Here is a 14,889-nt window from a genome sequence, read left to right as displayed (position 1 = left end):
ACAGTGGCCATACCACAGCTTCAGTGGGAGTGTACAGAACAGAGCAATTATGGAGCAATCCAGCCCTGTCTTCCAGTAGTCAGAGGTTGAGGGTCACCCCAAGCATGAGGCTACGTCCCTCACAATCTTAGTTAATAGTCATGTATAGACCTATCCTCCATGAATTTACCCAATTCTTTTGGGAACCCAGTTATACTTTGGCCACCACAATATCCTATGGCAATGAGTTCCACAGGCTAGCTGTGCATTTTGTGAATAAGTACTTCCTCTTATTTGTATTAAATCTGCTGCCTCTTTATTTCATTTGGCAATGGCAGGTTTTTGTATTGTGTGAAAGGGTTAATATCACTTCTTTATACATTTTCTCCACACCATTCATGATTTTATAGAGCTCTATCATATTTCCCTTTAGTCAGTTCTTTTCTAAGCTTATCAGCCTAAATCTTTTTAGTCTGTCTTCATATGGAAGCTGTTCCACACCCTTGACCATCTTTTTCCACTACTCTGGAACTCTACAGGAAGCGGAGCTGACATTTAAACACATGGTCCCCTCTGGACTCATGCACATTTTCTATGGTAGTTAAAACTTGCAGAAACAGCATTAACTCTACTCTGTGGTGTCTATTCCCACTGGAGCAGGGAGGTAATGCACAGCTATGGTGGAGTACCAATGGACTATACCACTCCTAACATAACCCTGATGCCCGAAGAAAATGGATCCAGACAGCTTCATGGAAAAGGCTAACCCAGGATCCACACAGCAGTGCTCTAACATCTCTCTGGACCCTTGGGATCTGCATGCAGCACATCTCATCTGTGAGTTCACACCCCAACCCTCCACCACCAACATTTAAAGGGAATTTGCAACTCCTGTTTTGCAAGGCAAACTTCAGAGTTCCCACCGCATTATTTTGTTTATTACAGCAGCACCTAGAAGCCCCAACTGAGATCAGGCCTCCACTGCGGAGAACACTATATAAACACAATGAGACAGTACCTCACAATGGGTTCCCTCCAAGCGCCGCTGCCACACACACACACACACACACACCCACCCCCAGGGGAATATCAAGGTCTGCATTTGTTCCCACCAGTGTGAAAGCTCAGTTTGCTTCAACCAACCTTTTGAATAGATGCATAGATTTCCATGATGTACACTCACACAGCATCTCACTTATCCCACTGTGATGTGTTACTACTTGTATTAGTAAGTACAACTTGTATAAGCAAGGGTTTACAAGACCAGACTAAATGTCCATAAAACACTGAGTTCTGGAATTCAAAGATGCTATTCTAATCATCATTTCTACAGAAGGGGCAACATGAATGGTCATGACCAATCTTCTGACAAACTTTCTTTTTCTCCAGTATAAGAAATCATACTTTAGTAAGGAGTATATACTACCAGATTTAGATCAAAAAGAGGGGCCTTTAAAATATACTAGCCCTATCAAAGTCTAGCTTTCAATGCGAAAGGCCAGGTGGCTACATTCTGGTAAATCAAATTCAAGGGATAATCTTGGGACACACCCTTGTACAACCATTCTGTGAACTATTTCTACTTGCACCACATTTTTCCCTTCAGTACTAACCTGTTCACTCATGGAAAGTAAATGCAGCAGTAAGATGAATAATATAAGCCATTATTTTAAAATAAAGTCATGAAACTGGTAGTTACACACAGGATATTGCCACATTAAACTATATTGTAAGAATTCACATATCAACTATAATGGGGCCAGATCCTCAGCTGCTACTTCAGCCCAACTCTGTAATCTGAGTGGAGCTATACAGGTTTCCAGAAGCTGCTGTAAAAACTTTGAGTAAAATCTAAGCAGCATAAATTAGCAGTACGTCTTTATACCTGAATTTACTTCATATAACGAAAGCTCAATTCTTGTAACAACACTTGACATCAGAGAACTGATTTGTTGGACAAATGTTCAAAAAATCAAATTTAGAGATATATCAGTGTTTCTTAGTAGTACAATAAAGGCTAACTTTTCGAGGACTGTGACCTATTTGACCATTTGCTTGCCCTGAACGCGGAGTCACTATCCCTATATTACCAGTGGAGATTTCCTCCTGAGAACACAGATCATGAAGATCTGACGTATTAATGTGTTTTTGTTTGCTTCAAATGATTCACTTCAGTGTAGAATACTGGAATTACAGCAAGAATTCCTAAAGGTACTTGTAATGATGAAGTTCCGAGTGGTTTGCATAATTAAACCTATACAGCGTATGAATATAGCAATCATCATATGGTAAGCAATACTCCTGAATTCCTATTCCAATTCTAGGGCCTGATACGCCATGTACTTTTCATACCCATTTATTTCAGTGAGACTGCTCATGTAACTTTGCTTGAGCACCCCCATATACTTATTTAATTAATTCTGCAGGCTCAAGCTTCTAGTCAGTGTCACTTTGCCATTAGCTCCATAGCCGAATTGCTTCTGTACAACAATGTAGGACAAGACACAGGCTAGGCTGAGAGAAGAAAGGAAAGGAAGAAATCAGTGTGAAAACTGCTAAAAGGAGGATTGATGGAGATGCCGTTTGCAGCCCCCATAATTGTCAAAAGAAATGTGTATGTTATGCAAAATCAGAATTGAGCACTACCAAAATGCATCTGAAGTTCAAAAGCCACTCTGCAATTAATCCATTAAAAAAGCCACTGAGATGAATAATTCAAGCAGAGTGGGATACCAGATGGCAGAGTAGGAAAATTTCTAGTGAAGTTTCAAAAAGCACACCACAACCTCTAAGTAAGGAATGACCAAGGGTTCCCTTTAGGTATTTTTTATGCCACTGATTCTCTCTCTCTCTCTCTCTCATCTCATCCTTTAAAATCTTGGGATGAAAACACAGGGATAAGTTTTAGAAAGAAGCTAGAGCCATTAAACACCTCTGCTGGAAGTGTAAGGCCCACCTGGTAACGAAGCAGATGTATGATGGTCAAGAGGAATAAAATCGGCTGAGGACATTCTTCAGGACACAGAGCCACAAAAGATCCCATGGTAGAAGGAAGAGGAAGCAACACATTTATCTGCCATCTTTAGTTCAGTTCCTAGAATGCATGTATTATTAACTCCAGCTCATAATAACCACAGTTCTAAGGCTGAGAATAACTAAAAAAAGTCTTTTTTTTAAAAAAAGGACTTAAGACTACATTAGAAATGTATTAACAATAGATCTATTAATTAGTAGTAATATAGTTGTGAAACAAATTGTGTCTGATCCATGCATTATAGTACAAAACTATACACACGAAGTAGTGAACTGCTTGAATTTTACTGATTTTTATGCCAGGATTCTAGCAACATCATAACATTACTTTATCAAGCTGGTGGAAGAGGTGACAAAAAGAAATCATTTCATCTCCAGAAGTGCCCAAGCGCAAGCGCACACACACCCTTTTTCCACATAGCTCCTCTTCCCTATCTTAAAAAACAAAACCAGGAACAACCCAAACGCTTCACAGTAGCATATACAGCAATGCAGGCATCACCTTTCAGAATGTGTTTGTCAAAGATTCATGCACAAGCAGTTAAATTAATCTAAAACTATTCCAGATGATAACAAGCAACTTCATATAAAACCAAGGGAAAACTGGAGCAGTCATTTATTTGGATTTTGTTTTCACATCTAGATTTGCCTTCATTTTCCACACTTACCTGGTCTTTTTCATGGGGTAGAAGGCTTACGGGTGGGAGAGAAGCTGGGAAAGCACTGGAATATTTTGGAGTTCCTTTACTGTCCAAACTACCATAATTCACCCTATATTGAGGTCCATCCTTCAGTAACCTCCCATTATTTACAGCACGCTTGGCCCCCAGCCGTAATCTCTGCTGAAAGACAGGGTTGTTGAAAATACTTGCTAGGTCATTTTGACTTCTCAAATATTTCTCTATGTTTTTCAGAGAGGAGCCATTTGGTTCCTGAAGCCCTTCAATTGCTCTTCTCAATAGTTTATTCCAATCCACATTACGAAGCTCATTCGAGGCTCCTCTAGATCCCTTAACAGACTTAGGAAGAGTGCCAGCTTTAACAGACGAAAAACGCCCAGGATTATCTGGGTCCTTGTAGGATGCAAGGCCTTTGTTGGTAACTTTAAGAATAGAGCCATCTTGAACACTTAGTTCCAACTGTTCTGAAACAGTTTTCTTATCTAATCCATGTGAAGCGCACACAGCATGACAAATTCTTTCTTCAGATGGCCTTTGCTTTTGCTTTTTAACCTTTTGTATAGCCTCAAGAATCCACTCTGTATAAAGTGGGTTTGCAAGTTTTACCATGGTTGACCAATAATATCTTCCAGCCAAAAGTTACCCATAGAGGTTCCTCTTTATTCTTTTAACAAACCTTTCAAAGGTTATTCACAACTGTAAAACAATCAGAGAATTCCACATGCTCTTTAGAAGCTTCTCATAAATATCCTCCATCCTTCAGGAATCAGAAGAGACACAGAAACACGTGCTGATTGAAATTCCTTATTGTTTTACCAACATGGAAGTCTAGAAAGACTGTTCCTGGTGATACGGGTACATCCTTATCAAGGAAGGTAAAAGCTTTAGAGAGAAGAAAAGAAAAGAAAAGAAAAAACAGTTAGTGCTGAAATAGATACAAGTTAACAATAAATAAAATTCTGGTGTCTTTTTTTTAGATTGGAGATGCTCCAGTAATGAAGCCTCCGTATGACCTTTAAAAACAGCACTTTATTTGCAAAATGTGTTTGAGAATTCCACACTTCCCTCCCCGTTTAGAAAGTGATCCACAGAATGCATAAATTTCTACTCATACCCAGTGTAACTGTAATTTTTAAGAGTCTCAACTCCCCAACCAATTACTTCACTGCTTAGTTCTTAAAAGGATTCAATTCAGTGAAATCTTTCCTGGTGGAACACTAGTGGTCAACAGACCTTCTTGAACCGAACAACGTGAAAAGTAAACACCATGCATATGCACTATGGTCTTGTAATTAATGAAGAATGAATTCCCTAACAGGTGCAACTAATCCTTTGATGAGTGCCCTTTGTCAAGCATTCCTTTCTTTTCAACAGGCTACAACAATTAAAAACTACCTGTTTTGTTTAATTAGTTTATATATAGTTTAATCACAACCACCACCAAAACATGAACACTATATGACTGATATAGTGCCCATAACAAGTATCAATGTCACAGTATGTACAGGGATAACCATACACCACTGAGCTACCATCACCTCTGGGGCTGAAAACAAGGGCCTATCTGTGCCAGCAATACCAGAGATTCTTAGGAAGGAGGAACTTTGCCAGTGGAGTGACAGGACGAGTCTGAGATAGGCATAATATAATTACATTTATAATTCCTATTTTCAGTATGAAGGCACATAGAACACTTGACTTAAATGTACCATGTGCCATTTATCTGTGGCATTTGTCTCAAAACACAAATTTCCTCCAGTTTCTTGTATTTAGTGAGTGATTACATGGCCTCCAAAGTTAGCTGAAGTTTAGAATACCATAAATAGTTTCTTGATAAGGTGTAGACTCATTTTGTGTCAAGCTGTTAAGCAAACAAATATAACCATAAATGGAGATGAAAATATACTTCATTGTTAAGATCATTCTGTCTCATGACGTAATCTTCAAATCTTAAAAACAGGTGTTTAAAAAAAAAGTTAACCAACTACTTCTGAGGATATGCCCTATTATACACCAGCTTTAAACAACCACCACCACTTGATAGGATTAATACTTTGATAAGAGATAAATTAGAAAATAATAAATACCACCACATGGAACAGAACTCCTCAAGATTTAAACGGATTGTTCTCTTGAAAAGGAGAAGATTCTCCAATTCTCCAGAAAAATCTAAATTTAAACAAATATATGTATGTGTCAGCTGTTGAGGCAGCACACAGTGACTCAACGGCAAAGTGCAAAGCCAATATTAATATCTCACGTAAAAAAAATGGCTTTTGCAATCAAGTCTGTCTATCCAATAATAATAAGCTCACCTTGTTCTTTTAAATAAAAATATTCTTGATCTACAATAAACTGAAAATTGAGTATATGGCATACTATATTACCAGAAAATGGAATTGCAATTCCACAGGTCACACTTATCTAGCAGTTGTAATTATTCTAATCTTCTCAGAAGGTTGTAAGTAATTTTCAAGAGGAGCAAATAGGCATGTTTTGGATCTAATATTTTTCTTCTTTCTTTAAGTTTCAACTCCAGATCAGGTCTCATGAGGTACTGCCCAGTAGGATTAAATAGTGGAAGTGTGTTCAGTTACTGATGAATTTAAATGGCTCTAGACCAGAGGTTCTCAAACTGTGGTCCACGGACCACCAGTGGTCTGCGAGCTCCATTCAGGCGGATAGTTCCCTCTAAGGTGTGCGTCTAGGCGGCTGCACACAAGACAATGAAGGGCCACCCACCTAATTTGTGGAGCCGTGCAGGCGTGGCTCCACAAATTAGGTGCCTAAACCCTGGAGAAGATGCACATATAAGGTGAAGTGGTGGCCTTGGGGAGGAATAAGAGGTAGGTGGGAGGGGGCAGTGGGGTGAGAAGAGGGGGAGAGGGGAATTTGGGATATGCAAGGCTGCGGCAGCCAGAGAAAGATGTGACTTTCCCCAGCTCCAGGGCTGCGGCTGCCAGGGAGAGACGGCCATCCTCCCCAGCCTCAGCTCTGTGGCGGGGGAGACCCCCCTGCTTCCCAGCCCCAGCTTGGGGGCTGCTGCGGTGCAGGACAGAGAGACCCCCTCCCCTCCTCTCCAGTTTCGTGGCGGCCGCAGCAGGCAAACCCCCCCCCGCCCCCTTCCCAGCCCCAGCTTGGGGGCTGCCATGGCAGGGGAGAGAGGACACATTCTTTGCCTTAGAAAGGTAAGACTACTGATATTAAAATATGAATTGTGTGCTTTTGTTTGCAGAGCAAAGAACTTAAAAGTTTTTTTACATAGCACTTTTATCCAAAGTGCTTTACAATAATTAGCTAACGGTAAAAACAACATTTGGAAAGAACATTAAGTGGCCCGCCAAGACTCTCAGCAATTTTCAAGTGGTCCATGAAAGAAAAGTTTGAGAACCACAGCTCTAGACCTAATCAAGAGATCAGTAACTCAGATTTTAAGAATGTGTCATCCTTTAGTTTTGGTTGGGGCTTAAGTAGTTTTGGGATTACAAACACAGAAATTCAACAGTTGGCCAGAATAAAAAGACATTCCAAATAAAAAAAAAAAAATACAGGATTTGGATGTTGCACTGATTCCTACATTGAAGCTTGTTGATCTAAACAGACTGGCTAGTGAAAAGACAGCCCCACCCATTCAAAGTTTAATTCAAGTCCACACTAGTACACAAGCTACATTACCTATTACTGTTTGAAAACTGTTCTGCGCATTTGAGAACAGTTTTCAGACTGCTGTAGCTAGAAGTGTTTAAATATAAATTGATATTCCACTGTGGACAGGGTGAAGTTTAAGATAGAATGTCTACTCACGGGACCCATGCTCTAGTTAACTACACGACGAAGATTCTAATACAGTTTCATTTTGGAACCAAGTAGTACGTGGATGAGAGTTGTGGGTGAGGACCATTTCAGACATAGCTGCAATGCTCAAACAGGGAGAGAGCTTTAGGGTGAAAACAGCCCACGCTTTAATTTTTGAGCATTTCTGAACGCTGGAAACTGTTAAAAAAAAAACACCACACCCACCACAACTAAATATACTTTAGAAGTCACACTAACACCATTTTATAGGGCTTGCCCATATCCTGTAATAAAATCTTGAGGGAATTCCTTGCAGAGGCAAGAGATTCTTATACAGCTACATTAAAAAAAAAAAAAAGCGTTATTGAGTTGTGTGGCTCTACCATGGATTTTCCAAGGGGATAAAGGTCAATGCCTTAATTAAGCCCTCAAAACCATAATTACTGAGTCATACAAATTTGCCACATTTTAAATTTACTCAAGTTTATACTATTACGTTAATGTCATATGAACTACCATATCATTTCCATTAAATTCCAAACCACACAGTGTAGGTTCTGTTCTAACCTCCGAGGATACTGACGAAGCATATCAATATAAATACTGTAACCTGTGGGTTACAGGAATTTTTATTAGCCAATGGCTGTGGCAGAGGCGTATGCAAGCAAGAGGCTACTGCTAAGCATAACTGTACACTTACCTGTTTACTTTAAATTCCCTCTGTGTCACACAACCTCCTGCATGCTAGCACCTACTAAATCAACACTGGTGGAGTGTATCACCAGAAGTACAGGAGAATTTCCACTGCATATGACAAGGTTTACTCAATGGAGAAGCAAGACCTCTACAATGTACTTGCTCCAGAGGTTCAGCAGAGCCTGAGTTTGTTAAGCTTCAAGGCCACAGTGCAATACTTGTGCGGTCAGGCTTTTGAATGACATTTTTAAAAAGTTAACAAATAATGGGTCTGTTATTCTGTTGTTTTGTCACGGCGTGTATTTAATTAGGCAAAGCACACAGACGCATTCACAATGGGCACCAAAAAGGTCTATTGTAAATGAAATATTTAATAGCAAACATTCTCCCCCAGAACATAGCCCAGTTCAGTGCTTTTGTGTCTGGCTTGCCCTACGTTGTAGAACTTTTAACTTTTTTTTTTAATTAAGAAAAACAAACTTTTTCGGAAATCGGAAACATTGGTAGCAGTTATTAAACCAAGTCTAAGACAACCAAAGATCAGATATAGTCTTTCAGATTCAATTCCCCAGTACATACTCAGCAAAATATATGACTCCAAGAGTACTTTCAATATTAAAACAAGTGAATACTGTAAGACTGAAAACAAAGCTATGATTGATAATTTTGCGAACAATGCTTATCTAGCACTGCTAAAGTCAGATCGAAGTCACACACATTTAAAACTCAAAACTGCAATTATTTGGCCTAAAGTTTGTTGGCAACTTCATTTTATTATGTATAATAGTGTTCTTTACTACAAACTTCTTGGTGTCCACATTAATGTTCCAGAAAAAATTCATTATCATTAAGCAATATTCTATTAAGACTTTCATAAGCTCCAACAAAGCAAGGATTAGTTTCACCACCATAATCTTGGAGGGACCAGTTCCAAGTCTCTTGGTGGCAGGCATTAACTTAGTGGGTTTAGCTGCCTCACACTGTGTATTATGGTTTCAGTTTCTCAAATGCTTAATTATACCTTGTTTTGAAAGTAATAGCAACTTTGATTACTTTTAAAATGTAGTATTTTAGCAGCCAAGTGGTTAGGAGTCATTAATCCTTTGGATATATTTTGCAAACATATAGACATTAATATTGAACATGCAGATACAGGAGCTCTGGAAAGCACATTATCTTACTTTGCAGTCCAAGAAAAAGACATCTCTGTTCAATGATTGGCCTGTGTTTAAAATCATAAACTAGGCTAGATCCAAAATAGTTGCAAAATCATAACAAATTTTAGAATGAAGCTAAGTATCCAAGCTGTAAAAACAAATCTACTGTAGGGCTACAGCTAATTAAAGAATACCTTGACTGAACATGTCATTCTTGAGTGTAGTCACTAATCCTATAATCCTGTAATGATGACATCTTTCTTTAGACCAAACTAGTATCTGGATCATTCAGAAATAATTCTAGTTTCAGAAAACAAACTGTTTGCTTAAATGGAAAGAAGTTTTAATTTTGCTGTTCTTTTTAATAAGAGAAACAACAAGCTTTTCACACAAAGATCTGAAAAAAAAAAAAGCTCAAAGTCATCCTCAGTTGCTTTAAATATTATGCACAAATAAAAGTTTTTAAAATATGATTTTAACAGAATAGATGGGGGGGGGGTCGAGAAAACACAGAAAAGACAGTTGTGCAACCTGCTGGTGACCTATGAAGTACCATTTCATTCAGCTCCTTCCTACTTGCTCTGTTCACAGACAGCAAGAGCAGGCCAGCTCTCTGCTGCAGCATCAGGGTCATGTAAGGATTGCAGCAGGAGTGGAGAAAAGAGAAAACTGTCACTGCATTAAACAAACTCTCTTGGCCACACTCCTTTCATCCAGCTCATTATTTAGAATTATGCAGCCCATCAATTCTAATTCTTCCCTACTATCCCCTCAACTAAAGATTCAAGACATAAGTTTCCATCTTAAAATAAATACAGCTACAAAAGAAAAATCAAACAGGGGGATTCCCAGTTCATAAGACACTCTTTAAACTAAAATTATTCAGATCATGGAGCCAGTGATTTCTTTTCTCTTCACATTGTATATACCTTTAATTATGACAAGTGAATGAACTGGTACTTGTATAAACCTTACTTAACTGTAAAAAGAGAGGCATTAGCAACTTTAACTGCAAGAAACAGATCAAGGGGCTATTTAATTTCTTGGAGAGCAGCATGTGTAAATCAGGATCTGATGAAGTGTTTGTATGCTGCAATACCCCACAAACCAGCATAACAGCACATATTAAAACAGCAACAACATGACAGAAACAAGTACCAGCAGCAGCAAGCAGCACCACAAAACTAAATGTTGACCCTTCCCACCTTCCCCCTTGCATATTTTTAAAGCACTGACAGTGATTTCAAGTCATCAGCGACTGGAAGGAGGGAATATTTTGACTCCTTGGTTAATCTGGGGTGGATGCTTTTGTTGGAGATATATTTTTGAGGGACTGGAAGTAATTTAAAGGGAAAGTTTTTTTTGCAGGGGACGGGGGGAAGGGATTTGTAATTCTCAGTGAGAGAAGTGGCAAGTTTTGGTTGGGGAGGTATTTTAAACTAAGTGTTTTCAAGGTGGAATTTTTGAGGTTGCAAGTTTATTTTGAAATGTGCATTATATTTTTGCCACCTGGGGTGGGGAGGATGTATTGGCAAATCTCAGTCAGCTATCACAGGGGGATGCTTTAGTGGGAAGGGGGATGAAGGGTGCAATTTTATTTTAATTTTTAAATCCTCGCCCCCTCCCTCCCCCCATTTTAATGCACAAACGTTCTGCACGTTTTATCTAGCAGGGCTGCAGGACCGAGTGGGTGGGGAGGGCAGCATCACTGTGCAGCTGTCCCCACATGAGGCGGTGCCTGTGTATGTGTGACATGCCCTCCCCTCCCCTGGGGGCGGATGCTGTGGGGACAGAGCTCCCCTCCCCCTCTCAGGGTACCACTCACCTCTGCTGGCATCAGGACTGGGAGGGGGAGGAGCAACCTCCAGGTGCTGCTGCTGCTGCTCCCCCTGCTGCTGCTCGGCTGAGGCAGCTGCCGCCACTGCTGCTGCGGCTGGCTCCCCCCCGCCCCCAGCTGCTGTGCTCCCCCTGCTGCTGGGCTCACCTAAGCCGCCGCCATTTTGTTTCACCCTGTTGTAGTTAACGTGAATCCGACATGACACTGATTACAGCCCAATGGAGTCTCATTAAAACCTTACCTACCCCCTCCCCCCCCAGCCTCGCGCGCCCCGCCCACCGCCGCCCAACATTGGGCCGCGCCGCACCAAGCTCATTGGCCGCTCCTCGCTGTCCATCACCAAGCCGCAAGAGCGTCGCACCGCGCCCAGCAGCCACCCAGGCTCCCCATTGGAAGGTGGGGCGTGCCAATCACGGGACACGCCCCTTCACTCCCAAGGAACCCCGCCTATCTGTCAAGGGGGAAGCACTGTGAGCAACCATTGGCCGTTGCCGCCGCCAAACACTCGCCGGGACCCGGCTAGCCCCGGCCCAGCCTTGAACTCTACCGATTGGCAGCCGATTACTAGTTGGGGCGATAATCTCGCAGCCTTGCCCTACTATTGGCTGCTGCACCCGTCAATCTCGCCTTCTTCCCACCCCATTCCCCCAGTCACCGCCTACTCCTGAAGTTTGTTCGAGAGGTGAGCGCTGGCAAGCGACAGCCGCTGCTGAGCTAATACTTCAGGGCGGGCGCGCGACACACACTAATACACAGCGTTAAATATTGAGCTTCATGCGCGTGCCGCGGATCTTCCCACTCGTACGGGCGGGCGAGACAGACCCTGCGTGTTCTCTCAGCACAAGCCTCCCGAGGTGCCTGGCACTAGCAGCGGCATAGCGCGCACAGACGCAGCCCGCACCACGGAATGTAGGGGGTGAGGGGCACAATGACTCCCAGCTCCAACGCCACATGCAGGTCCCTGCAAGTTTCCCCACGCAAAGCACAAGGACTTCCCTGTCATCCCTTCTGCTAAGGAACAATTACAACCTACCCGTACAGGGTGGGCGCATGCAACACACAAAAAGCCAGCCGCCCCCTGCCTTCCCTCCCCCACCCAACCCAGCCGTCCCTTCCTCTGCAATATACACAGGGACGCTGCAATGCTTTACCGAGCATAAGTGTCTACAAACACGTGCATCAGCCTCCAATGCAAAAAGAAAAAAAAAAGTACCCAGCTTACTGACAAGCCCCTTGCACAGAGAGAGAGGAGGGAAAGGGGGTTATTACGGTAAATTGCAGCCTGTCACCTAATGCAAAACAAAACCCATCGCATTCTCCCTGTTATTCCCCCCCCACCCCCACATAAACTCCTATGAGTCTAACCTCTGGTGCAGGTTTCCCCCCTTTGCTTGCAATGACCTCCTTTCTCTGGCTGTGTGTGTTTCTGCAGCAGCGGTTCCTGCGGAATGTGCTGCCCCTGAAACGCGATCGCGGCTTCTCTCTCTCTCTCTCTCTCTCTCTCTCTCCTGGCTGCAACCAGAGCCAGGAACACAACAACAACACAACCTCCCCCTCACACATACTCTGTGAGGAAACGCAGCCAGGAGAGACAGACAAGGGGGAGGGGGAGGTTGAGAGAATCCCAAGTTAACGGATTGATTGCATCAGTTACCTTCTCTAAACTCCTTTACAAAAGGAATAAAAGAATAATATATAGAGAATACCTTGTCTCCCCTCCTCCTCTGTGGGGCTCGTCTTCTTACACTTACACACACACACACACACACAAAGAGGGGTGGAGGAGAGATCAGACACACAAAAATGGGTTGCAACCGTTCACATCAGGATGTGGAGAAGCAAAGGGAAAACATTAGAACAAATAATGACTATTATTAATTTTTTTTAAAACCCACCCTAAACCTCAAGCCTTCCTGATGCTAAATGGAGGCAAATTGGAGAACTGGTGCTAAAACACAGAACCTGATAACAGCTAATTGAAAGGTTAATCTACATAGGCTCTGACAGATGAGGTCCCTCCCCACTTTTCTGTCTGCTGCTGGAAAGTAGGAAATTGAGCTTTTTCAAAAACAGGAGAAAAAAATTGAGGAAGGTTGGAGGGGTTGTTTGTTTCTGATTATAAGTGCAAGTCTGGTTAGGTCTGGGTTACATGCCAGGCATTAGGGGGGTGAGGTTTGGGGTGTTTTGGTTGCGGTGGATGGTGGAACATGGTTATCATAGATATCTTTGGTGATTTTAAAGCATTCTGCAGGGCTCTCAAGCTGCTGAGATCATTTGAATGAGGGAAAATATAGAGAGAGAGATTTAAAATGTTTAAATAAAAAAAAACACCCAGAGAGACTGTAAAATCCTTCATCATAAAATGCTTTAAAATTGCTTCAATCCATAATGAGGGAGTCTCCTGCACCCTACTTTCCCCACTCTGGGCAGGTCTGTGTTAGAGGCAATCAAAATTACCAATGGGACAGAAAAAGGATGAGCAATTTCTGAATATTTCCCTCCCTTCAAATCTGATGTTTATCTGGTGAGATTAGTATAAGGACTTATTTTAGGAGACAGGGTGTCCTGATTTCAATGTGTATTGGCGTTATGGGAGGGCCACACTTGTGTTGTTCCCACCCCCATTTTCATGCTGCAGTCTTGAGTGACATTGGCAAGAGCCAGACATCAGGTCAAAGCTTTCATACCTTCAGATGTTTGCTCAGCTATGGTTAGCAAACATCACACTTCACCATAGTCTAACATAATAGAATGTTACCTGCTGTGGTAGTATGTGATAGGGTGAATGGTAACTTACTCCAGCATCTTTTCAAAAATATCCTCCCTGTTTCAGATACCCAGTTTGGGACTTGATCCTGCAAACACACACATGCTTAATGTTACTCACATGAGTAGGCCCACTAACTTCGCTTTCCACACACTGTGGATGAAATGCTGCCCGCAGGTGTTCCTCTGTAACCACAGACCCTCAAAGTTTTGTGAAGTTCAGCTCTGGCTCTGTACCTGTACCCCAGAGGAAAAAAGAAAAGAATGATCTCTTCCTTCAGAGTATGGATAGAAAATTACCTGTTCCAATAAATCAAGAAGGTCTTTCCCAGGGAGTAGATGCTCTCTGTAGATCAGCAGGGGATCTAGACTTCCATACTAATGCTAAATATTAAGGTTTATTACAACTATTTCAGCAAGTCAGTTGTTTCAGATTGTGTATGAGACAGCTACGTTGTGATGTTTTAGAACCCTGTAAAATTGAGTGGGCTATTTACAAAAAGCCACTTGGTGAAAATTTTATTTCAGTCTATATCTATGGAAAAACATCTGTTTTTATCTGCCCAAGTGAAGTATTACAAACACATGGTGGGAAATTGTATTTTGATCTAGCATTTGTTGGAGAATCTTGCTTTCAGCATCTACCACATTCGTGTAATATACAGGATTTGGTGATGCTTTAAAAATAGTTTTAAAATTATTGGGAAATTTTTAAATCATGAAAAGGGGCTGTAGCATGGCCTCACATTTGGAACACTGTTCGGAATGTTGTGTCAACATTTCTACTGTAAACCCCTTTTTACAGGACGTTTGCAACTTGGTTGGTGGTAAAAGAGAAAAAATCTCGAGACTGAAACTTGTCATGACACATCTCAGTCCAGGAAACAAAACTCTGGGGAAAACTTGACAATGTATTTGGCCATTTTGGATTTAAGAGTGTACTAAA

At 41.6% G+C, this 14,889-nt stretch overlaps 1 protein-coding gene across 1 annotated transcript in view; it reads right to left on the bottom strand.

The window, feature by feature from the left end:
* Nucleotides 1-11,379, bottom strand: part of KAT6B (lysine acetyltransferase 6B) — a 200,496-nt gene extending 189,117 nt beyond the window's left edge. Inside the window, exons 1-2 of the mRNA XM_077821053.1 lie at nucleotides 11,166-11,379; nucleotides 3,681-4,574 (exon numbers count right to left, since the gene is read on the bottom strand). Coding sequence (XP_077677179.1) covers nucleotides 3,681-4,301 — 621 coding nt within the window. The 5' untranslated portion in view covers nucleotides 4,302-4,574; nucleotides 11,166-11,379. The remainder of the gene's footprint in view (nucleotides 1-3,680; nucleotides 4,575-11,165) is intronic.
* Nucleotides 11,380-14,889: the final 3,510 nt, after the last annotated feature.

This window comes from Eretmochelys imbricata, chromosome 7, assembly GCF_965152235.1.
Source record: "Eretmochelys imbricata isolate rEreImb1 chromosome 7, rEreImb1.hap1, whole genome shotgun sequence".
In the NCBI taxonomy this organism is placed as follows: Eukaryota; Metazoa; Chordata; order Testudines; family Cheloniidae; genus Eretmochelys; species Eretmochelys imbricata.
The sequence above is the reverse complement of the archived record's forward strand: the minus strand, read 5'-3'. Positions and strand labels throughout refer to the sequence as shown.